Genomic DNA, 26,666 nt, shown 5'->3' with positions numbered 1-26,666 from the left:
ACCTGGTAGGCTATTGTATGTTTTTTTTGTTGTTTTTTTAAGCAGCCGTTTTGCAGACACATACAGTATCTGTGTATCCTACCAATACACATTTCATTAGACGTAAAAAATAAAATAAAATCTGTGTCGTGTCTTTCTGTGCAAATATCTCATATTTCAATGTGGACACTTGCATCTTATAGTCAGTGTGGTGTTTATGTGTAATTTTTTTTTTTTCGAAGTTAGTGGATGCAGCTTATATTCAAGTATGCTCAGTAGTCCAGAAATTACGGTTATATTATCTCTCTCTTACTTTACATTTTATTTGCTTTTAAATTGTGTTTAGACTCCCAGAAATCACAATAATTTGTATGGCTGAAACTGAGAAATGATTGTGTGTGAAGGAGAGAGAACTCCAAGTTTGCATTGCTAGATCAATGCGTAACACAATGTCCATCCAAGACAAAACTGGTGATGTCAATGTTTCCAGCTTGAATTTCAATTCATAAAATGAATATTTACATGGATATTCATCAAATTTGGTGTAGGAAGTCAGGAGAAATGACATTTCAGACAAGTAGCAGACATTTTGTTCTGACAGAGGGCACAAACATTGCGAGGTTTTCTGGCTGTGCAATATGATGATGCATGCATGTTGATACTAGCTAGTTACATCCATCTGCTTCTAATAGACTGTTCCAGTGGTAATCAGCCTAACTAAAGAAACCGAAAGTATTTATCTGACCAACACCAAAACAGCCTTTATTTCACTGATGAGTCTTTGCATGCACATAGCAAAAAAGAAAGGAAATAAATCTACGACAGTTCAGTCACCTTGAAGCATTCTTCCAGCCACCTTGGGGGCCTCCAACCCCCAGATTGTGAATCATTGATATAGAAAATCCATTACCATTTTACACTTCTGACCTTGACATCCTGTGTTTCCTCTCTTGTATGGCAGCGGTACAGTGTGCAAATCCGGGTACCCCAGCTCATGGCCACATTTCCCGTGTGGACGGCACGACTTTCTCCCACTCCATTGTGTATTCCTGTATGGAAGGATTTTTCTTGACAGGATCACCCACTCGCCAATGCCTGGCAAATGGCACCTGGTCTGGCACAGCTCCAAACTGTACAAGTAAGTATTGCAGAGATGCAGGAGTGTTCAACTGCATCTGGTCATTTTGACTTTGTGTAATAGTCAAGGCCATGCTTAGCATTTACATTGTGAAGTGCACAGAGTTAAATAATCTTTCTGAAATCCTGAAATCACTGTGAAAACATAGAGCAACTAGTATTGTTGGGTGTATGTATTGTATGGGTTATACTTTGCCATAGTCATTAGATTTACATAGATCAATGGAGAATGAATACAGACAAAGGAAAAAGTTGTAGAAAATCCGTGTTTTGATGGTTTGGATGCATACCAGGTAAAATTAGTCATATTTAACATATCTAATTAACATATCTGTTTTAAACTAACTTCAAATGCGAGCTAAAGAAGTGCATGACTGAGAGAAAAGGATAATAGGCATACATGAAAATGAGATATAATTGTCTAGAAAGATTTTTTAGTCTTGCACTGCATTAACCATGTTCAGGATTGTTTTCAATTCTGATGCAGGCATTAAGTACATCATTGCCAGCTGCTGATTAAGCATTGATAATAGTGTGTTTTAGTTTTGAGTTCAAGAAACTGTTTATCGATACAAGTAAATGGAAATAAAAATCACCTAGGCATATGTTAAGAGGTGTGACTGGAGCCTTAGTTTGAAACTCTATTAATTTTGTGTATTATCTGGAACAGGCACAGTTCCCTTTATTTGTGTGAAGCAGAAAAATCAAAGTCAATGTGAGAATAAATGGTTCTTTTCAGGTGATTCTCTTATTTGTTTGTTCTAAATTGAGGCAATCGGAGGTTTGAACCGAGAAGCTAAAATAGACAATACCATTGGAAAAACCTAAGTCTTGGAACTAAAATATCAAAGCTGGCATTTTTTGTGGTTTTGACCTCAGCAAATAACTCTTTGAGTAAGTAAAAACTAAGCCTGTCTATATTTAATTTGTTCCAGGATGACTCTTGGAGAAAATTACATTGTTCCTCTCTCTGAAAATCACCATATTCTTTTCCCCCTTTTCCGTTAGCCTATTATTGTATCACAAGAAAGATAAATTGTATGGCCATAATTTTCAATTTTGGAGTAAAATGGGTCTCTGGAGAGATATGCACAGGGAAGAAGGCAAAGGAGAGTAAGATTGAAAAGTGGATTGAGTAATAATGGTCAAACATGCAGGAATCCAGGGGAGCTTTTCTTTTTTCTTCACTTGAAAGCTTGCTCATCACCAAACTGATTCCCCTTTTAACTCTCAGCTCACATTAAAGTTTACTGGTCAGTTCAGGGACATCAACACTTAAGATGCTGGGATTGGCTCAGTGTGCCTTCATTAGAGAGGCAGTCATTTTCATGGTTCACGGAAAATCGATCATGTAAGTTAGCAGATCAAAGTCACACAAGATTTTCAAGGGGAAAAAGAAAAGTTTTTTTTTTTTACACTTAACTTTTGCTTGTGTATACTTTACTTTTATAAAGCATGTTAGAGAAATAACATCTTATCAAAATTTAATTTTAAAGAAGTCATATAAGGATAAAAATGTCATATGAAATGTGAAAAACATTGAGCCTCTTCCGGAAGTTTTTTTTTTCTATGATGATGTTCTGTGGCTTTGTTGATTTATGTCCACAATCTGTTTCATATTATTTAGTACGTAGCAGTACAGACAGATGTGAAAACCTCAGAAAGTATCTGGATTAATGGATTTAGATGTCACTGGGTTCTAAACTAATTTCCACAATGATCGTATCCTGTAGGCTACTGTTGATGCATCCTAGTTAGCTAAATATAACATGTATAAAACAACAAAACAAGACAAATCACATTCTCTGATGGAGCTTAAAGTGCTTGGGGTTAGGGTTAGTGCTAAAGTCTTGTGATTTAGCATCAGTAGAATCCCTAAAACACATCAACATATGGCTAAAGATGCAGAAAATAACCAAATCTAACCAGCAAACCATATTTCAGTGCAGATAGTTTGAAACAATTTGTGAAAATTGTCTCCTTTGCTAACCATTTTACCTGTTTTACAATTTTTGTTGAAAGAATTTGTATCCATATGGTGTCTTTTGTTGGAGGTGAATGAATGGTCTGAAATGAGGTATACCTTGGGTTGCTGACATAGTAGATTAGCAAAGTATGTAGAGGTGTTTGCGAGTGTTGATCATCTGGGCATAAGTAGACACAACACTTCCTACAAAGACTTATGTTTTTAATGGTTGCAATTTTTACACTTGCAGAACAGTTGCAGGTTGTGCAGGCATCTGATTCACAAAGCCCTTGCAAAGAAAAAATGTCACCTCTAATTGTGATGACAAGCAGGATTTTTTTTTAATAGATAAATCGGATCAGAAATGTAGCTCTTAATTCAGCACTGCATATTTGGAAAATAATCAAGGATTTAATTAAGTGTTATCAGACAAAAGCCATTGTGTGATTTCACTGGTGCTGGCAGGCCTGTAGACCCAATCCAAGCAAACCCAGGAAGGCTGAAATATAGAAACAGCACTTATGACTACATTTCTATATAAAATTTTAAGCTGCGTAATAACATTAAGGATGGATTACTTTAGGCATTTTGATGGGTTCTCATTTTGTTGAAAAATAATATATATAATTTTACACAATTGTTTTAAGGCATCAGTTTTTAGCTCTATGGCAGTGAAGTTATTCCTGGTTTTCAAGGTCTGTATTCAAACAGTACTACTTTAGCTCACTGAAGCTTGCAGGACCATCAGAAACTGCTTAAATGCAAATAAATCTACCATTACTAAACTCTCCAGCCTTCATTTTGTCCTGAAAGGCTGCTTTGATAGACGACTAAAGCTTTATGGACATTTATAAAACCTTCAATAGCCATGATTTTTCAGGGTCCCTTGCCCTAGCTTTGAAATTATTCCACAAAAAAAATGAAAAACAAAAGTTTTTTTCATGCTCAGAAATGGTTCCGTGACTGAGATCTTTGTCGGCAGGGGATATTGAGCACGCGGGTAAACAATGACTTGCTGTCATAGATATAATGACTGTAATTTGCAAATGAGAGACTTGGTCATCTGTTAACATCGCTTGTACAGTTTTCATATTCCTCTATAAATTTCATGAGCTCAGGCTGGAAGTTAAAGAGCAATCCCTCCCTTTGATACTGAAAACATGGGTTGTGTAAAGCAACACATTTCCCATATCAAAAAAAAAACAAGCCACCATTACTTCATAAATGAACAGATACTGTCCTGCGTGGGTGTAAAAATATGCTCATATATGACTTCTGCGAGAGACGCAAAAAAGTAGTTTACTACCCACACTGCCTGTGCTGTGGAAGGAAAAATCAGATATGGCTGACAGGTTAGTTTCTGTGTGCACGGCAGGCATATTATAAATGACTGCGTATCAAGCATCAAATAATTGCCAATTGCAGAGCCATTTATTCTTCTGACACACAATACAGGATGCTGGGTTCAGGAACCTTTTATGGAGGATGCAGTGTTGGATTGATCCAAAGAAACAAAAGGCACCCAGCACATAGATTTACAGTACTTATCTGGCAAATACATACTGTAAATCTAAAATCAGTGTTCCTGATTTTTTTATAACTAATTAGCATATAATTTCTTGCTTCATAGTGTAAAAAATGCATGTATGTAAAATAAGATTTCTCATTTGAGCTTTCAGGAATTTTAACTGCCAAGATTCAATGTAATTTTTTGTTCGCATACAGAAAGCAAGTCATTTCCAATCATGAACAGCATAAGTGTTGAACTCCTTGTCAACAATTGAAAATAAACAAACTGATTTAGGGGACCAGAGTTTGGCAGAGACAGCCATATGCAGAAAACACTCTTGCCCCAGAATGTTTAAGAAGTGTTCACAAATCAGAGCCTGTGTGTGATTTAACAAGTAGCACACAAAAATAAGTGAAGTCAAAGACTGACAACTATAATTTAATCAGCGATAGCGCTGGGGTAAGACCTGACAACATAGCCGTCCAACACTCAGCCATCTGCTTGTTTTGAGAAAGCTGAGCCAAGAGAAGGAGCCAGGAGCAAACATGTGAAAAAATAATCAACACTACTATTTTTATTTCAGTTGGGCCCTCAATTTTAATTAGACAAATTAGATCAACCATAGGAGATTTCAAATTAGGACGTATGCAAAAAAATATTGCGTAACGGTTGTCTCTGTAATTAAAAACACAGATGTCTCTCACTCAGGTCAAACAGCACAGCCGAAGCTGAGTGTCTTTGGTCGTTTAGTAGAATTTATGATGACTCCAGCTGAATTACAAACTGCGGTTATGTATTGTCAATATATATCAGAATATTAGATGACTTCTTAAACTGTGACACAAGCACCTGTAGTGGCACTTGGGCTGCCTTTAGTGCCAATCAAAAAATATTTTGGTGTTAATTATTTTTGGGATAATTCAGAAAATTTTAAATGCGATGTAGCCCTGTCAAGCACCAATATCCAGAATGATGTGTTTGAGAATACTCTTCATTCCTTCTTTACAACCTTCTAAAATTAAGGATTAGGAGTAGAGAAAGTTTCAAGTACTCCCTTTATTAACTGAAGTTGACAGCAGAACAAGTATTAATGTGATGTTCAATTTATCTAGTCTGAAGTGGGATCTTGGAATGACATCAAAATCAGCTTAACAGCGGTTTCAAATTAGGAAATTTGTGGGTTTTGTATATACTGTATGTGTTCAATTATTAGGCTAGCCACTCAAACTATTAATAGTGTATTGTATTAGTTCTGTAGTCAAATTGAGTCACAAGTGGCACTACTTTAGCTTCCCCACCATGGCTGTCTGTTTTTATTATACACCCTGAAATGTGAAAAGGGAAAAGTCTACTATTTTTTTTTTCATCAACTTGCCAGCATCAGGTGGGGAAGAAGCGTCAATATTGAGAGAAAATTCTGGATTACCCCGGCTCTTTCTCTCAATAAAGGAATTAAGCCAGGGGTCTGCAACTCCAGTGCTCAAGTGCAGTAGGGACGCAACTTTTGGATGCATCGCTACTCCAACAAATTTTAAAAATTGTCATTCAGTGCTTTGGAGTCCTGTCAGCTCTTTTGTTTTGTAGTTGTTTTTTTAAGAAAGCACCAATCTATTTATTTGGCACCCCATAGTGATCGTGCAGTTTGTCCGATTGATTTGTGCGCTTTTGATCCAACACACTCTGTTGCGCTGACGCTCCTTTGATTACATGTTTAACGTTCTGAGCAATAAGTTCCAAAACCCAAGTGCTGCTTTGTGGCTGTTTTGATTCAGTAGTCCAGTTGCATTTCTGAGTACTGACCGCAAGGATTCCAGATATTAAAGAGCCGTAATTCTTAAATCCCCTCCTTTTATGTTTTTGCATCTCTGTACTTTTTAATTTTAAGTTTCCCTATTAAGGGAAGCTTTTTAAAATTTCATTGGGCGTCCAGCACTAATCCTCTGTTCACAGCATGTGGGATAAAATAATTTATATTTTAACTACTCGTGAAGGTTTTAAAACCTGCAAAATTGTTAAAGATTATCATTCAAGTTTTTCTGGTGAGCATTATTAATACTGTACTTTAACTGTAGTTATAATTTTTATCCTGTGTGTATATTGCTTTTTCTTTCACTTTGCTATTACAATGGTTTGCTTTGTCAGATAAGCTCTGTCAGATAAAAATAATTGACAGAGATGAATTTGAATGCCCTATCTAAGATCGAAATTATAACTAAAATGCCATTTTACCACATCAGTTTGCTTCCTAGCCTCTTCTATGTCCTACTTAAATACTCTGCATTAATAGAAAGTAAATAACTTCTTTGTTGTCATTAAAAAATACAGAATAGTGGCAGAGCAACATCTCCCATAGGTCAACAAATTGCTACTCATTTTTTTTCCAGCAGCTGAATAATGACCTGTCAAAAGCACATAAAAGGCGACACCCAGCGCAGCACTGCATACAGTATGTTGAAACAGCGATGAATCTGTTAGTGGCTCACAGCTGCTCTAAATCACTTTTAACCGCAGAAGTGACAGACTGCAGGGGAGCAATTAGCACTTACTAATCATCGCAGCATAATTACCACCTATTCATTGATAAACATCGCTGTACAAAATTCTACTGTTCAGCCATTCTTTACTCTTACAATATATATTGTTGCTAAAGAATAAGTATAGGTGCTGTTCATAATTTGAATTATGTAAACCATTTCTGTTATTTACAGTTACACAGCTCAGTCAGTCAGATAAATGTTTAGGCTATCATCAAACTCTATCTACCCGCAAAAAACTGCAAGAGCAATAATAGAAAACAAAAGATTTGCATCCGATAATGAAAAATGGAAAAGGAAGAGAAAGGTTTTCCACTTTCTTCAGCATTTCTACAATGCCTTTAAAGTTATTTAAATTGATTTCATTGTTTTATATTTTTCTTAGGACTGCCAGTCCTAATAAACTTTATTGTGCATGTGTTGCTTGCTGACATGTGCACATGTAGGTGTATTAGCTCGAAGTTTCACATGCACGAATTAAGCCCGTCACTCGGCTGGATGAGTGACAAGCTTCCAGCCATCACACAAATTTCATAGGAAATGAATGGAGAGGAAAATGTATAAATTTGCAGTTAAAACAAAATGGCTTAAACCTTCCTGAATAAAAAATCTGGAAAACAGAGAATCTTCAGACATGTTTGGTTTGAGAAAATAAAACATTTTCTTAAATATTTTTTTTGAAAACGTGACAGTGGAGGTTTTTGATATGGGCTACATTGGCAGTTGCCCAGGGTGGAATCAGTAAGGGGTGAGGCAGCTAAGGCTACTTGAATGTAGTATGCATGTAAGGGAAACTATGGAGTAAATTTCCCTTAGTTGCTGTTGAGTACTGAGAGATTATATTACTTGCTTCATATAATAATGCTACTTTTTATTATATACTGTATATATATAAAATCTGATTATTATTAGCATTTTAGTTGGTTGGAGTGCAGCAGAAGGTTACAAAGTTATGCATTGTGATTAATTGCAATAATTAATCATTATTGCAATTAAGGAGACATAATATGTCTCCTTAATTAATCAACACTTTCAATGTTTATGATCATTTTCATGCTGAAAGGTGAACCTCTTGAAAACATGTAAGAGGTTGCAGAACCTCTTACATGTTTTCCATTGCTCTGTATGTAGCATGATCAATTTTCCTCAGTCTTTTCAATGTGCTATAGGCAGAAGAGCTTGTTATGTGAAAACAAATGAAAACTGCATTTCATTATTTCATTATTGAAACTGCATTTCAATAAATTTTATTCACACTACAGTTTTCAGAATATGTTCTAATGCAGTCCGTTTGTCTCTGTTGACCAATGGCAGTGATCACCTGCAGCGACCCTGGCATCCCAGCAAATGGGCTACGATTTGGTGACGATGCCACAGTGGGTCAGAATGTGACGTTCTCGTGCCAGCCAGGATTTGTGATTATGGGAGGGGAAAGTGCCATCTCTAGGACTTGCACCAACAACGGGACCTGGAGCGGAACAATGCCATCATGCCAAGGTAAGCCCATTTTGTTCTGTAGTCTACTCAGAACAAAGTCTTGATAACCATCAGGCTTTGTTACAACAACCTTGGCACACTAGCACAGCGTCACATTAAATTACTTCTTGATGTTTGATAAGATTAGCAAGAAAGGTGACACTGGACTTCCTGTGTGTTCAGGTAGTGGTGGAGTGTTTATTTCATGCACTGGCCCCCGACACATTACATCAGATGTCTATAAGTTCACAAAAGTCAACAGTTTGCAAAGTGTTTGCGAGTACTGTTATTACTAGAAACCTAAATGATGTAACTTCTTCAGTTCGAGGAGTTCTACTGAGCAGGACAAAATTAAAATGATCTGGTCTTTATCAGGGTGAAAAGTTTGTTTAAATCTAACTCAAAGTGTAAAAAGAACACAGACTAGATTCCTCTATTAATTATTTAAAACAAAACCACAAAAAGATCACAATGAAATTGCTGCATTTGAAGAACTACCAGCACTAACTTCAAGCAGCCATCTTCTGTTTGACTTCAGTCTTATTGTGAAAGAATCCTTGAGAAAATTGTTTCTGTTCATTGAAGTCTGTGCTGAAATGTTATTTCCAGTTTATTCTAAATTTGGTTCCGTTTTTCCTCATTGTCATGTCATGAACTGTTCCATCGAACATGCTAAGGCCTGGAGAGTCAACTTTTCAGAGAATTGCACAATATAATGTTGGGGTGAATTTGCTAGTTAATTTCAAGCCTGGAGAGATTTGCAGCTGTCTGCAATGTGTTTGTCTTGTAATTAATCTTTTGCACTGTATAATGATGGGCTTTAATTGTTTCGCAATTACCTTATAACCCTTTCAAAATTAATGAGCAGCAACAATTGCTTTTCTACAGTAATTTCTGATGTCTATCATCCTTGGTATTGCGCTAGCACACATCTGTTGCTCAAATTTTGGGTATTTTTGAGGTTGCCACCAATGCCAGAGGTCCTAAATGATGCACTTCAGGTTGGTGAAGGCAACATTGTACGCCGTAACTAAATGGAGAAAAACTGAGAGCTTTTGTTTTTCTAGAAGAAATTTTGAAGGTGTTTTACAATCTCAGAATTTTAAACGTGTTTGTCTCACACCTCAAACTAAAGTGTTAAAGCACAATTTAAAGTACTTTAGGAAACATAGCAACTTAGATTTACACGGAGAGTGCAGAAAATTAATAAATAACATAATACGACAGAGCCATCTAGTAATTGCTTAGAGTTTCAGTCCATTACTGCAGTTACTTAATATTATTTATAATAGAAAAACTATTAAGGTAAATTAAGCATTTTTGTTTGTTTTTTGTTGCCTGACAGTTCTTTATTTTCAGTTTCAGATGCTTAACTTGTGTATCATAAAAAAATTAATAAGTTGCATTTAAAATGTGTGTGACCAGGTAATAACCCTATCATTTAAATGTCATGTCCAGATAGGAAAAACCTACCAACTGAAAGATTGTGTTTCTGTGTTTAGACAAACAACATGGATCTCTCTCAATTTGTAATTAAAGAATAAGTTATTCTCTCTCTTTGTGAAAGTTACTGCACATTCTAGCAGTGGTAGAAAATCCAGGAAGTGAGCTTAGTAGTTTTACACCTATCAGCTCTACATCAGTCTATGATTTATGATCCTGGAGTGGAGACATAGATTAGCATTTCGGCTGCTGACACCATAAAGTAGGTGTTGCAGGAAAGATTAACTCGTGCAGAAAACGGTTCAGATGTACACCGGGAAATAAAAGAGCCTACAAGGCAAATGGTGGCTTATTGTTGCTAAGGAACTGTTTGCAGGCTGCTGTGTCAGTGGCTGTACAGAGAGGCAAACTGTTATTATGTTTGCCTCTTGAGAAATGGCAAGGGACAAATTAAATGTGAGAAAAGGAGGCAGAGTTTGAGAGACTATCATGTACACATACAAATCCAACTTGTTGTAGATATGTACGCATAGAATGGCTAAGAGTTGTTGAAAATCAAACACAGGCTTTTTTCCCCCTCTACCTTTAGGCTACTTGTTATTTTTCAGCTGCCTGTGTATAAGATGCAGCTTGGAACGTAAATAGCCATTTTCTCTCCTTTGCTCAGCCTCTAGATTTGAAGCCGCACGCTTCTCATTGTTCTCAAGCTCCTCGTCTGCCCTTGCTCAGGCGTTTACAACATCCAAACTGACAGCGAGTTGAATTATTTCACTCGTGTTTTTCATTATTCACAAAACCTGTTCCATTATATGCCAAAGACGTCTGATGAGTTGATAGTTGCCCAACTGCTGCCCACATCTGTTTAAACAGAGAGAACAAGAGAAGGCGAGGGAGGCTGAGCTGGTGTGTGCGCTACATGTGCACAGGCATGTATATGAAAGTTTCTAAATCTAACCTCCAGCTGACAGCTCCTGCTGCAGCTCTTACACTCTGCCCTGCTCCTGCTATCCTACCTGGGGTTGATTTGAAGAGGAGGTAACTCTGGACTCTAAGCTTTCCTGTCACGCACACCACGATGCATTCATACAGTCAAAAGACCTCTTGCAGCTATGGCCTTCTCTCTCTCATGCATACTTATTCACAGACTCTTCACACATGCCCGTTTTTTTTCTCTTTTTTTTCCTCCATCATCACCGCTGTCCGTAGTGCTGTCCACTTACATTGACCTGTACACATTAATAAGTGACCCACAGGGTCGCTGCTGCCTCTTCTCTCACTCTCGGTTCCCCAGTAGCAATTATTTATCTCATGAAGTAAATGAATAAAAGAAAGGCAGAAGGGAGAAGTTTGATTACTAAGTGGGTGCTCTACATCCGTTTAACTATTTCTCAATATGGATGAGATATTAAAGCAAAACGCAGATGTTACGAGGTCTTCTCCTCCTTTATTTTCACTGTAATTTAAAACCATCTTTAACAAGCGATGAGAATCTAGTCCGCTAATTACAGAACTTTTTTCTTACAACTTTTTCCAAAGCCTTCATGGCAGCACGTTTTAGAAATGCATGGGGGAAATCTGTATTTCTCTTCTAATCAGAAGACTGGCTATTCTAGGAGAATTGTTTGCCTTTTTATTTTGCATGACTGGCTTGAAGTTAAAGGTGCAGCAGTCAGGCAGTTTGAGCTGCTTAAAAGTGACGGGAAGCTGGGCATCTGTCATCTTGTCACAGATTGGGATAACGTGCCAAAGGAGTATGAGCTAAAACGCTGGCGGGTGGGGGAAGTAGAAGGAGGAAAGACATACAGAGACAAATGGAGATTCGAGGAGACAAAGAGGTTTTACTCTGTGCATAATTTTGCACATAATGTGTGAATGTCAGTTCTAGCTGCTGAGTTTCTGTGTGATGTGCTTTGGATCACGTCATCCACTTTGGATGACGCATCCAAAGTGTGATCCCAGCATAGGATGCAGTCTGAATCCCAGGTTTGGCATGTTCAGCTGAGAGCGACTAATGCTCTAATGCTGCTTAGAATTACTTTGGAAAATGGGGCCACTCTCTTCTTTTCATCTAGTTCTGCTTGCCACCCAGACCTGATGCTTTTTTTCTTCTTCTCTGTTTTCGTGCCATTTCTAAAGCTGCGCTTATGAGATTAGAAAGCCTACCTCTATGATCAGTGTAATATACCTACTCGCATAACCATTTCTTTTTTACTTTGACTTCGCCACTGTTGGATTTTTTCCTACAGATCTACTGTAGGAAAATACAGGTAGTCTAATGTACAGTAACAACCTTTCATTGTTTAGTGTTATTTTTTGCCCAGAGCTTATTAACGTCATCACAGTTAATTACACCATGGCCTGAATGTCTTTCTAAACATAGCATACCTGTGAAGCATATATGCTGTGTAAATGTCCGTATGGAAATGGCTCTGGAACCGCAGCCAACCAAGAACAAAAGACGCTTCCCTTCAGAGAGAAGGAGTGAATATCCCACTGTGGTCTGTTCCATATTCATTGTTACTCATTCTTCAGGAAAACAAACAAGTAAGCAAAAAATGTGGCAAGAACGTTGTGCCTTATAAAAGTAGTTGCATCCTTGAATCTTTTCACAGTTCCTGTCATTTTACAACAATAAACTTCAATTTAATTGATTATAATTTTTTAAGTAAGAGACCATATTCTTGGAAAGGAAGAGACAAATAATATGTATATATATGAGGGATGTGGTAGTTCAAATTAAAACTTTGGCTTTCATGTAAAACACAATGTATCATCCTGATAATCTCCACTGTGATGCATTTCTTTATTAAGGACAAGAACATTGATTGGAAATATTTACAGGATGTATAGAGAGAAACACACAGCAATATTGGAAGAAATCCTGTTAGAAGCTGCAGAACAATTAAATAAAAGTTTACCTTCCAGCAGACAAAACAGCCAATTCAAGCATATTCATGTTTGAATGGCCAAATCCAGTCAAAGTTGGACTTGGCTATTCAAATTGTAAAACTGCGCCAAGATTTGAGCAATGCTGTTCACAGCCTTTTCCTATCCAGCCTGACTGAGTTTGAACTGTTTTGTGAAATCAATCATCTTTAGTCTGTAGAAACTATGCAGAGCAGATAAAGACACCCTTCAAAATTTACAGCTGTACCTTGCAGCAAAAGATTACAAATTGTTGTTTGTGAGTACCACTCTTTTCAGTATTTTACCTATAGAGAAATATATATATATATATATATATATTGTTTCCCTTTCTCTTGAAAGTTATGCATTGTTTTGTGTTGGTCTGCAACCTGAAACTCCAATACAAGACGACTTAATTCAGAGCTGGAGCTAAAACACACTCATTCTTATCATTCTAATTAAAATTTCATTTTCAGCTATCAGTTAATAGTTTGGTGGTATGTGGACTGTAGCCTGTTTTCATTGTGTTTCAAACCTACAGAAGCTTCAGTGTTTATAGATAAAATAACTACCAGGCCATACACAGTATAGCATGGGGTAAAGATTGTAGTCATGATTCGTCATGCTCTGATCTTAGGTAAACCTGTTCATTACTCTAAGTTCCTGTAGAAAGGATTGCCTCCTCTAAATAATGTTTACTAAAGCTGCTGAGGATCAAACTCTGCTCATCTGCAGTGAGACTCATGTTACACAAGGATAGCTACAGATTTAAAGAACTGCCATAATTTATTCACATTCTTAAAACCCATATCCAGTCTGCAGCCCCATGAGCCCATGTGCTAGTGTGTGAGAACTAATTCGGAGCTTTATTATGCATTTATTTATTACATTTGGTGAGCAGAAAGTTTACAGCTTGCAGATCCACAAAATGTCCCCAGATTACTCACAAATATTCAATAAACTGTAAACAGAAAAAGGAAAAAATTCCTCAGTCAAAACACAAGTTTCCATTTGGTCTTAACTGTAAACAGTATGTAAAACTGTAACTCATTCCTATTTCATATCCTTGAAATATTGCTATGCTTTATTGCAATTAGTTTGATTAAAGTTTAGGTAATCTGCATTTTTAGCTGTTTGTGAAAGTGTTCTGAGAGGGAAAGAGAAATAGATATAGATCATCACCATTTTAACACCTAAAACTGTTTATAATCAACATTAACATTTACTTTACATCGCATAAAAATACAACATCAAGTTTTAGGCCATCGTCTGTTTTCACTAATGGATATAGACAATGCAGAGCAGCTGATGTATTTGTTGTTATCTTTGGGTACGTTTTTAAATTTAAAGTAGACACTTTTCATCAAACTACAAATGCCTACAATGTTCTTAATTATGGCTGGAAGAGCCAATGTGACGATTGTTTGTTGTACCAAATATTATTGATAAAACTATTCGCTTAGTTATATAAATCCCTAAATTAATTCATTGATGATGATGATGATGATAATTACCAATAAAGTCAATTGATTGGTTCAGTTGTTTATTGGCAGATTGTTATTAGACTATTGGCTCAAAAACATTACTGCATTCTTGACAAGTTTTCATTATTATTATTATTATTATTATTATTGTTATTGTTATTGTTATTATTATTATTATTGTATTTAAATGAACACAGACCATTATGTTTGCTGTTGTTACATTATGAGTTGCTACATGTCTATTAGTCATTCTTTGACAAGCCTGTAAGTGTGTGCCGACTGTTTTCACAGTAGTGACCTGTCCTACTCCACCGTCCGTCCCCAACGGGCTGCTGGAGGGCTCCGTCCTGGAGTGGGGGTCCAGTGTGAGCTATGGCTGCCTACCTGGGTATGAACTCTCCTTCCCTGCTGTGCTTACCTGCACAGGAAATGGCATGTGGAGCGGAGACTTGCCCCAGTGCTTGCGTAAGTTGCTCTTTTCTACCTTAATTTCTACCTCCTAACAGACTAGTTATGACAGTAATTACAGAAATTTGCAGAATACATTTCTTTGTGTAAAGATTGAGAGTGTGCGAGTAGGAATTCTGCCTAGAAATGGTCTTTTTCTCCATTTAGTTGAACTCAACCAGAAAAAAAGCAAACTTTTTGTATTCCATCATACACATGGGACAAGCAGTTCCATGTGTATGATAAAAGTAATGCAAAATACAAGAAAAGGACTGTGTTTCACCTTGTGTACTGCAGTTGACCGAAATTACCAACCTTTCTTTTTCTCATATAAAAGTGAAATCAGGACTACAGAAGTTCAGTCAGCAAAAGTCATTCTGTTCTTCATTTGTCACTTGGGAATTTTTGACATAGAAGGTAACATTTTATTTGTCCCTCATCAGCAGTACACAGCTCTTGCATTTTTAATATATTGTGTTGCTTATCTCAGTCATTGCTTTAGCATCGCATACCTTTTTATAAGAACGCTATAAACTGCTTGCAATTTTCAAGGATTTGTTTTTCTAATTAATGAAAGTGTTGTAATTCATGAATAATAAATATAAGTCAGATATGAAGCTAGAGGACTAGCTGACTAAGCTAAGCTGTAATTTCCAAGGAATCTAAAAGAATAAATGCATATTTTTCGTGTTGCTTTTTGTCTTTGTTTTCTTATGTTTTTTAAGTAAGTTTTTGATATGCTAAAGAATACATGAATTCACAAATGTTCATAGTAAAAAGTGAATATTTTGTCATTACTACATAGAATAAATTCTCTAATTTATATGTAGATTAAAAAGAAGTGAACTGCCCTCTACCCTCAGGGTGAGAGCTGCAGTTTTGATGGAGAAGATGATCTGAGCAGACTCATGACTGAATTTTCTTATTCTCCCTACTCCATTAATATCTTCTCAGGGATGTCTTTGCAAGTGCACTAATAACCTCAGCTATGCATGACTGCTCAAACAGTGTCTCACTGCCATCTGAATCAGGCATGCAATGTGTCACAAAGAAGTGAAATATTAAGTGGTAAAGTACTTACATGCGTTTGTTTCTCTCAGTGTTAGAACTCTTGAATGTTGATCACAAATGAAATCTCACTTATCTAAACACGAACAACATCAAGATGTTTTTTTTAATGACTCAGGCATCTCAGCGTGAGCTGCAGTTGGGGGTTGTCTGTTGTTTTTTTCATGTCAAGCTCACAGCAGTATAGAGACTTAAAGAAAATGTGAATTTTGTTTTGATTGATATTGCATAGAGTTAACTAATACTGTATGGCTTAATGAGTTACAGGAGTTTGACTTTCAGATGTCAAACTACAACAAAGCTGTGAAGTAAACAGCTTTGTTGTTTTCCAGTAGCTGTCATTAAATAACAACAAATCAAAAAGTGTTAGACTGTGACAGAAGTTGATGAATGTTGGTGTATCCAGAGAAGCCAGCACATTCCCATGGGGGAGCTTTTAAGACACAGATAACAGATTGCTTTTGTTGTTGCACAGCAGCTAGACACACTATACCTTACAGTATGTCGCAATTTGCTCGTGTATGGTGCTATGGAAAAAAAATGGATACCATTTTAGGTTTGTCATGTTTTGGCAACAAAGTTGAACCTGTTAGTTGGATTTTATGTGGTAGTCCAAAGCAAAGTAGTAGAGGTAACTATAGCCAGGACAACTAATCGCATTACACTCCACACATCTGCCCTGTTTAAGAAACACAAACAAAACTATTGATGAAAGACAGTAGGAAATGGTCTAAGTTGATTTGATAATTTGTAGGTGCTAAACTCAAGGCAATCCTGAACAGTTTCTGGTGCTACTGAAAACTTTTGGAGAGCTGTGGAAAGCACATATTCCTAACAAGTAGCAGGTGCCTCTCTTGACGCCTTTGCAGTCGCAGTGCTGAGTCCCATCGTCCCTTCTCAACCAGAGCCAGACCGGCTCCCTCAGGATCAACCGTACAAATGAATCTTGCAGGTGCAGAGCTGCCACTGGCTGAACCCCTTACTGTCAGAGGGAGATATAACTATAAAATAATCTTTGTCTGAAACAAATCACTCCTCTAAAACAATTTACTGCATTTCTGACTTATGACTCAAGTTTGTTTAGTGAAAGGTTCATCTAAAGGTTGCAGGACTGGGATTGTGCACCGCTGATCTACAACATCCACTCTTAATAAAATGAACTAAAGTTTGTGGTTCTTTTGTTACACAATATAAATAGCTGAAAAGCTGTGAAGGCGAACACTGCAGCTTAGAGTGCAATGTGTTGTCTGATTGATATATTATTGTGCCCAATCCAAGTTACTGATGTTGAGATTTGACCTTTAGAAAAGCCTTGTGTTTACATTCAGCTGCCCAGGTGTCTATTCTCCTGCCTGCTTTAGCCAAACTTGTCATCTGGTCATATAATGGATAAGTTTCCACTTGGTAAATATACCATGTCCAGACACTGTCCACCTCAATTATGATGAGCAGTGACATCCCTCAACACACTGCAATCATTTTTCCACATGAGCACCTTCTGAAAAACCTCCTGCGGCGATGTGAGCAAGCAACCTTTTCTGTTCCTGTCTGCTGTTTAGTGTGTCTGAGCACAGAACTGTTTTTTAACCCAGTAATTACATTTAATAGCTGCACCGGTAATAACACAGATGCAGGTTTTGACACTTGTTCCCAGCTGACACAAAATGAGTGACTACACATGAAATATCACTGCGCTCAGTAACCAAGTTTCTATAAAGAACTTGACTCCTCTGCTGCATACTTAATGTGGCAATAAGGTGATGAATCACTTTAGTTTTGCACAAGCAAAATACATAAGAATGGAAGTGGTGAACACGGGGTGTAAAACGCTGATCATATGTGGTGTGGACGAGGTTATTTTCTATGTATTAGAATGTCAGTAAAGCACCATCTGCGGCAGTCTGAAGAATGGAGGCGAGCTAAATCCTTGTTATTAATGCTGACTGTGTATAATGACTACACTCTGTGCATTTTGTGTTCCATTATAAACACATACATTTGTCATGGAAACTCTGCAAAAGCACTGAGGTAAAATATTTTTTAGATTCTGGACTTAACATAAAAATCCATAAGTAATGGATATGAACTGTAAACTATGAAATAGTTGGAAAGTTATATTAATGTAAACATTAGTTTAAGATATAACCTCCCCCCGCCCCCAAAATCCAACAAACCACTAACAGCATAAGCAGATTTTCATTTTTTGCCGGAAAATTTAACCTGTCAAATTTATTGATGTTTCTGTTTGAGCAAAAATAATTTTTAAAGTCGCAGCTTTGCTTTTTCTTTCATGGCCATACCTCCAATAGCAAGCCTGCATCACTGAGTATTTCACTTATGATTGTAATTCATTTTCACCTCAGCGCATTTAAATACAGCTCAGCAAAACTGTGAGATTCTGCAAACACAAATCTTTACTCGGAATTTGCAGCCAAACAGGATTAAGATGCATGTTCATGCTCCTACCAGCACACAGGGAAGAGCTAAATTCAGTGTTTCAGAATGCCAGTTTTTAGTTGTCTGCAGGGATAAGTCTGTGATCCCAACTTTGAATCTCTGAATCTGGCCTCTGCATACTGATGACTTCAAAGCATTGATAATTCATCAAGGAAGAGGAAAGGCAGAGAGAGAGAGAGAAAAGTTTGACATGTCTCCATCTCACTCTTTCTACACACATTCGTACACGCCTACACACTGGCACATTAAATATGCTGAGCTTGGTTTGGCTTGGGGCCATTTTTCTTATATATCCATAAAACAGAACATTATTTTCCTGTGGCTTGAAGTTTATGACTGATGTGCATGTCACCTGTTTGGCCTGCATTGTCAACGCTCCAAGAAATACGAACAGAATACTAAGCTTTACGGTGCCATTTGAGATGGGACAAGAATTGTTTTCAGATCTGTCCAGAGGTTTGCATATTTCTTTTGCCATCCCAGAAAAACCGGCCAGACTCGGGACTTGAAGCACAATGCAGGGTCTTACTTTTTTGATATTAATTTTCTAGGGGAGCACATTGCGCTGGATAAGAAGACGTTTGAGATATTTTCAGTTTAAATTTTATCCAGCCATTCTTGTACTGTGTGGATTTTAATCTCTCTTCCTAGATACAGGTTGTATCACGGATTGGTTGTGGGAAGACCCTGTTAGTTCATGAGTTGTAGGAGGAATGCAAGGAGGAACTTATCTCTGTCAGCAGACCTCCATGCAGCAGCACATATCAGGTTTGGAGGAGCAGCTGCCTCATTATTAGCTTGATCCTGCGGTGCTCTGGCTGCGTGACTGGATGCTTTGACTCTCTCCCTCCCCTCTGCTCTCTCTCCCACATACACCAAGCATATCAGAACCACCGACAGCTAACAAGCAACATATACTGATCACTGGGGTCATTGGGGAGTGATGGATGGATAAAATAAGGGATGAATAGAAAGAGGCATTTGGAAGACCAGAGGAGGCTCACTTATCCTACCATCAAACCCATTCAGCCTAAACTATTTGAGCCACTTTTATTTGATGTCTATACGCAATAAATTGACAGAGGAGCAGTGGAAATCCATCAGGATTCTTCTGCTGAGGCTGTAGCTAGAGTCCCATTAAAAAAGCAATGTCATACAAGAGGCTTAGAGAGCCAGAGCGGCAGTAAATGGTTTTGGTTGAGCTAACCCCTAGGCCCCTTCAGAGAAATTAATATTTCACTTGCTAATTATTTTGATCTGAAATTTAGAGCCATGACCTTCCTCAGCTCCCTCTTTGCTGCCAAGATGAATATTCATACACCTACTGTAACTACTTGCCGATGAGACTGATTGCTGGAAACAAAAGTGATTAGACGTGCACAATTCATCCTGCAACAAGGATGTCCATGTATCTGCCCACATTTGTCAAAACGGACTTTCTACAACCCCAGTAACGTCAAAGCAATTTGAATAATTTCCTCTTTGAAGACATTCCAAATTATATAGGAAGATGATTATTGTTATGGTTATGTAAATGGGATAAAAAGTCCACCAAATGGAGCAAAGCTCTTAGCTGAGTGAAACCAATGTAGGTACTTGGTCTCTGATCGTGTATAGCTACAGCAGAAGCCCACACAGTTTATTATTTCTTAATTAAAGCCTCTCCATTCAGTCACTATCTGCAGTTTTCTTGTGGACAACAAGGTGGGAAACATCAACATTAAATTCAGAAAAAGGCCGGAGATTCTTAACTAATCAGGGTTCGGGACTCACCATCAACCCTCACTGACGTGCTGGTTGTTATGTCAACCTATCAGGGTTGACATAACAACCAGCACAGTCAGCATTAAGCCTGTTTACCCAAACAAATTATGTAGCTTTAGCTCATTGAAACTATAACCACTGTTGAAAGACAACCCATTTCTTCAGTATAAATTTTTTCCAACAAATGTAAAATCTGAATGACAACAAAGTCCAATTTAAAAACATTCAGGTTCACATTCAGTTTTCTTCTGATTACCTATCAGTGGCTCAATCCTGAAAAATATTGGGCTGTGAAAAATCTTAGACAGCGCTTTGTTCACCCTGGGTGTAAGACTAACATCATAAACCTGAATGTGCATGAATTAATTAGAAAAATTAGCATGTTTTTGGCTTGTTTTCGGTGTCTGGAGTAATCGCAGAGAAAACAACACTAAGGTCATAGGTCATGGATATGGGTGGTGTTGAAGTGAACGAGGTATTTTACAGTGAGGATCACTTCCTCATCACAGTGGAGCACCAGAACTGGGAGAGGCTTACCTGTACAAATTTCAGCATCTGGACACACGATAAAACCCCACCAGCTGATTATCTTCATTACTTGGCAACTTGACAATTTATGTTGATTGTGTAGGGATAATGTATTAACTCATTGTCCCTTTGTTCTTCAGGGGAATAGTATTTAATATAATCTGCATCATACATGTGTTTCACCTTGCTCAATTAGTGGATGTAAAAATAAAATAAAATAAAAACGAGTGTAGGGAGAGTAAATGAGGGGGAAAAAAAACTCCACTTATTGTTAATATTTTTCCTCAGAAAAGACCTGTCACCCACTTTTGCATGAGAATTGATGATTCTCATGCACAGTCACTAGCATCCTCTATAACAAGGTTAGCCACAAATGGTCAATGGTATAAAAAACACATCAAGTGATTGATCCAGGGATATTATTTGAAAGCTAAGTGGAAATAATGAATATGGCAGAAAATTATCCACAATTAACAAGATTCATTGTAGTCTTACTAAAATTGTAAAAAAAAAAAAAAATTAATTCACTACCATGTGAACCTACCACTACAGTTTTCTAAAATGCAAAGTCAGCCCAATCTGAAATATTGGGAAATTTTTCAGCGTTTAATGGGTCCCTCTGCTGATAAGCCTGATAGAGATGCAGGTTTCATTTTCCAGCAGGAATCGGCCCCATTGACTCTGCCTGTAGCGCCAATAAGTGGCTTCAGGGCCATAGTACCACTTTGCTTGATTGGTCAGAATAGACCTGGTCTAAACCCTTATGAGGAGCTATACTACATTGATGAAGCAATTAATGCAAAAGGATTAATCACAGAGTTCACTTATTAGTATTCAGACCAATATAAAAAGCAGTCTACATTTGAATTTTACATGTCCCATTTTTTATCTTTTTTAGTACAATTTTCTGTGAAGCGAAATTTTGGGTTAGGATTAGTCATAATTATCGTCAAAACAATGAGATGTAAATTCATGAAATCTATTACTGTGTATTTAATACTCTATAGAATGAGTAGGCCTGTCACAGTAACAAATTTTGCTGGACAGTAAATTGTCCCAGAAGTTATTGCAATAAAAATCAACATTGTCCTTTTGAGATCATTTTCATTTGATCATTTTGGTAATGGTATAGAAATGCAACAACTCATTCTCAAAGATTAATGAATTCTAATAAACATTTAACTCTGTAACTAGAAGACTCTTATAAACAAAACTTCAAATAAAATTATGAAGTCTCTGTGAACAAAATTGTCCTTCAGAAAAACGGTTAGTTAAGACCAAAGAACTGAAAGACTGAAGACATTTTTCATCCAGTTTTTGGTGGAAAGAGAAAGAAAAGGGGAAAACGATAAGTCATGCAAATGGAAAGTATTTAGTTTGTTTTAATTTATCATGCGATTAATTGATTTATTGCTTATTGTGACAAGACTAAGTATGAGATCTACCTTTTGAATTGAATTACTAAAATACATTAACTTCTCAATAGGATTCTTATTTATTGAGATGGACCAGTTTGCTCTGTGTGCCATGTAGTGATGATGAAGAGCTCAAACATCAGTTCATGTTCCTGTTTCCCTTTTTCTTTACACATCTACGATATCACTTTGTATCTGCAGCCAAGTTCTGCGGAGATCCTGGCATGCCTTCCAGAGGACGGCGAGAAGGACGCAGCTTCATATTCAAGTCAGAGGTGGCATTCAGTTGCAGCGCCCCCTATGTGCTTGTTGGGGCAACAACACGCATTTGCCAGGAGGATGGTACTTGGAGTGGTTCTCAGCCTCGGTGTATAGGTATTGCATTTCTTCACAAAATGGTCATACATAATTTTTATTTGTAATAAAAGTCTGTTCATTTTTATTATGACTTAAATTAATAGCCATTATAATATAACCATTAAACATGTTTGAACAAGAGCAACACAGTGAGATGCCCATTGGCTCAAATCTTAATTCATGACAGATGGTTTTGATGTTGGCAGTATAATAATGTATTTTTGTGCTTGACTTAAATGGAGAGAAGTTTCATCACATTCAGATAACAGCCAAATTAGTATTCATTTTACAACAAATTTCAGAGGCTCAAAATTCATTGTGAAATAAATAAATCATTCCTAGATGATTCTGCTCACGTTAGCAAGCCACTTCAGTTACTGTCTGCCTGTACAAGCCACTCCTGAGAAAAATGACTTTTTGATTATCAATCTTTTTCTTTCTGTCACACTGTCCGCTTTGCTCCCTTGCAATCCCTTATCGCCACAATGGTTTCTTGTTGCAGAGCCTACGAGAAGCACATGTGAAAATCCAGGAATACCTGAGCATGGCTTCATGAATTACTCTACAGGTTTCAAGGTAAGATGATGGGGAGAAAAAACTAATTTAGTGATGTCTTTATGCACTTGAGCTTTTCAGATAAATGCAAAACAAAAAAAATAGTATGAGAAAAGACTATTGGCAATACTAAAGTGAATTTTTTTTAGTACGACCTTACAACTTGATTTCCAGCCATCTGAAGGCTGAAATATTGGCAGTTCGATCTATGAATCTTCTAACATTTCAAACCATCTTTCAACAAGACATTGTAGGCAACACTTTGGCTGGTATCTCTGTCAGCACTCCTGGGCAGGGATGGAAATGATTAACACATAAACCTTAGGTTCCTTTACAATTTTGGCTCAACTTTAGACTTTACAGAAGGATCCCTGTCTACTGTGAAAGCCATATATAGTATGAGTTGAACTATCAAATTTGAATGTATTGGTTTTTATTGTAACAGATAGCACATAAATGCATGCTGCCTCTGTACTCATAATTCACAGTATTCATTATCCACCTTCTTTGAGATGCACCATATCAGCAAAACTCAAAAATTAGAGGCAATCCACACAAATTAAAACTTGCAGATCCAGCTATTTTTAAAGGTATTGAAACTTTATGTTTTATCATCAGTTGACCACACAAAATGGTTTAAATAAATAATTTAAAAGTTAGAGTTGATGATATGTATACCAATATTTGGTTGAGCGTATAATTAGAGTTCCAACAGGAACTGTAAATTTACCATAATAGTTGAGAAAACCCGACTGTTTACTAAAAGGTAGGGTGAAAAAGTTATGAAGCTCATCTCATTTTTCTGTTTACGCTATGAAGATCTTCTTGAAATGGGCAGATTCTGATGGATTTATGAATGAAAACCACAATTTATGTAATAATATATTACTGCAGTTTTGAGAAAATTTGTACATATGCTTCTCAGGTGATAACTGAGAAAGATTTAGTGTGATTTCCCAACTTTCCTCAATATTGGTGCTATGTTAATTTGTTTATTTAAGGATCTCCATTAGTCTCTACAACAACAGAGACTATTCTTCATTCTTCACAAACATTACAGTAAAATCGTACTTTTAAATGGCTGTAGGTTTAAGATTTGCATGAGACAAGAAACTGCAAAAATTTAATTGTCACAAAAATCTATATTATGTTTGTTTGCTTGGCAGCTCCCCTGAAGGCTCTCACTCTATGTATTTCACTTTATTTGCACGCTTTTACTTTCTGAGTGTTGCAAGTTAAGTGTAAACAATTTCTTCACAACATTCAGTAGAATCACTGATATGAAAAGTGTCATACTAAAGGCAGAAGCAGCTTACATGGATTAGTGCTTGTAATGGTGTGCGGTCTTGCGTCGTTCTGCATTACTGAGCAACTTTTACCCACATCTTGACACTTCCAAATGAGAATAATCTGTCTTTGTGCTGTCTTTAAGGCGTGGACTGGAATGGCTGCTGAAAATATAAACAAAATTATTTAAACACTAGAAAACAGACAAGCCCTTCTAATCTCCGTATCAGATAAGAAAACAAAACAAAACAAAAAAAAATAGGACATCAGCTTCGGAATAATTCTCCCTTTTACCACAACACCCTACAGATAATCATTGCTAAGGAGAAAAGAAACATTTAGTGTTCAGTATTATTTCCCAGCTCTTTAGATTTGGAGCTGGGAGCTTATTGGCATTTGCATCAGTGTATTGATTCCTTCTTTGTGTGTTGTCTGTTTGTGGCCAGGTGGGGAGCAGAGTAGACTTCCAGTGCCAACAGGGACACATACTGCAAGGCTCCACAACAAGGCTGTGTTTGCCGGATCTTACCTGGACCGGGATCCAACCTACCTGTGTCCGTAAGTGCTTGCTCTTCATGCTCTCACTGTGTTTTCAGATGACTTCTCCTGTCGTTGTTTGTCTCCAACCCTTCAGTCTTTCTTCACACTATTTATCTGTGCTGCTGATTACTCAGAGGGTCTCTTTACGCTCGTACTCTGCCCTTCACCTCCTCACCCTCCCTGTGCCTCTGTCAATACCAAGTTCTCTCATTCGCTCAGTCCTCATCTAACCCGGGACCTTCCAGTAGATTGCTTCTCGTACCTCAATCAACCTGTCATCGTTCTGAGACTGAAGTGTTGGCCAAGATTACTGTCATTCTGTTTGGACAAGCTGAACTGTCGACCAGCATCAAACCAGGGCCATGCAGTTTATCCCATTCACTTTGCCAAGATAAGTGGTTCTCCAAGTTGTGGTGTAATTCGGTATTTCTGTGAGATCCCTTTCTGCTAAAGCAATTTTTCTTGAGCTTTTCCATCTCAAATCGGACCAAAATTGTCCTTTAGTAACCACTTGTAGTGTTAACATTCAACACAGACAGAGAGACAGACTGATAGGATAGACGGACAGGACCTTCCTGCTGATGATATGCCTACTTTCTAAATGGCAAAAACAATTGAGGCATTCAAAGTCATCAACGTGAAAGTTTCCCATGTGATACATTATCTCTTGTTCCAAGGTGTCCTGAGCAATATGTGGCAAAAAAAGTTGGTTCTATCTTGCAGCGAGACTTTTAAAGTGTCTCTGTGTGTTTTATTGAAATAAGAGGAAGTTTCAGAGGGATTGTGAAACCTTTCATTTTTGCTTGCTGTCTTTTTATTGTGCATAAACCCACTCACCGGTTTATTGGGTAGAGCCAGCTGAGGCTAATACTTTGTATTATCACATCCCTCCACTGAATCCCTATATTTACTATATGGTCTTTTTACAACATATTGGTTCAATTTCAGATTCATTTTAGATTATGTGATTCTAGATGCTAGACTATTAAAGTATGTTACGCTTATAGTTGTTTCTAATACTCTTTTAATGTACCTTACTTATGACACAGCCATGCAGATGGGATTGAGGTCTTATACATATACTGGAAAACAAAGAAAGCCTAGTATTGTAGGAAAAAGTTTTCAATCTTCCAAGGGTTTTGAGCCTTTCCTCATGTGGTAAGGCCTTCTTGAGGTGTGATAAATTTGTCATCCCTTCTCATTTAGTTGTGTTTTTGGTTGAGACTTTGCTGCTTTTCAGTATCTAGCAGCAATTGAGGACTTAATTTTATTATTTTAGATTGAGTAAAGAGAAATGCAAAAAATCTTGCTTGTCACCCTTTCACTTGACAGTTCATAGCTCATTTCTCCTCCACTTTCTTTAAAATGTTGACCCTGTCATCATACTCCTCTTTGAATGATCCAGGAGGCTGGGCAACTCCTGACTCCTTAATGGCATTAATTGCTGAGCTGGGATGAGCTCTTCAAATTAAGCAGCAATCAGAGCAAATTTGTCTCCATTTAAATCTAGGTGAATTGTGTGGCTAGTGCCTAAATATACCTATCGTAGGTTTCAATCTAACCAGAAAACCAGCATCCTATTAGTTTAGATTTAGAAGTTTAAACAACTAAATTAGGCATTGGATCTTTGTGCAGAGACGAGGTGAAAACAGTCTTCTTTCACTTCTGCTAAAATCTATTACTGGTTGAAGTGGCTCGAGTCTGTACGAGAGATACTGTGCCTGAGGACTGAATTTTCTTTCTTTTTCTCTTTTAAGGGAACGCACTATAACACAGGAGTAAAATGGAACATAAATTACTGAACCTAAATTT

At 37.2% G+C, this 26,666-nt stretch overlaps 1 protein-coding gene across 5 annotated transcripts in view; it reads left to right on the top strand.

Annotated features, from left to right (window-relative positions):
• LOC114141949 (CUB and sushi domain-containing protein 3-like) overlaps window positions 1-26,666 on the top strand; it is a 244,962-nt gene that overhangs the window by 203,803 nt on the left and 14,493 nt on the right. For all 5 annotated transcript variants that reach the window (XM_028012891.1, XM_028012890.1, XM_028012888.1 and 2 more), the window contains 6 exons: window positions 941-1,117; window positions 8,441-8,623; window positions 14,728-14,901; window positions 22,317-22,490; window positions 22,975-23,048; window positions 24,761-24,872. In XM_028012891.1, the coding sequence (XP_027868692.1) occupies window positions 941-1,117; window positions 8,441-8,623; window positions 14,728-14,901; window positions 22,317-22,490; window positions 22,975-23,048; window positions 24,761-24,872 (894 nt within the window). The remainder of the gene's footprint in view (window positions 1-940; window positions 1,118-8,440; window positions 8,624-14,727; window positions 14,902-22,316; window positions 22,491-22,974; window positions 23,049-24,760; window positions 24,873-26,666) is intronic.

The sequence above is a fragment of the Xiphophorus couchianus genome, chromosome 3, assembly GCF_001444195.1.
Source record: "Xiphophorus couchianus chromosome 3, X_couchianus-1.0, whole genome shotgun sequence".
Taxonomy (NCBI): domain Eukaryota; kingdom Metazoa; phylum Chordata; class Actinopteri; order Cyprinodontiformes; family Poeciliidae; genus Xiphophorus; species Xiphophorus couchianus.
The sequence above is the reverse complement of the archived record's forward strand: the minus strand, read 5'-3'. Positions and strand labels throughout refer to the sequence as shown.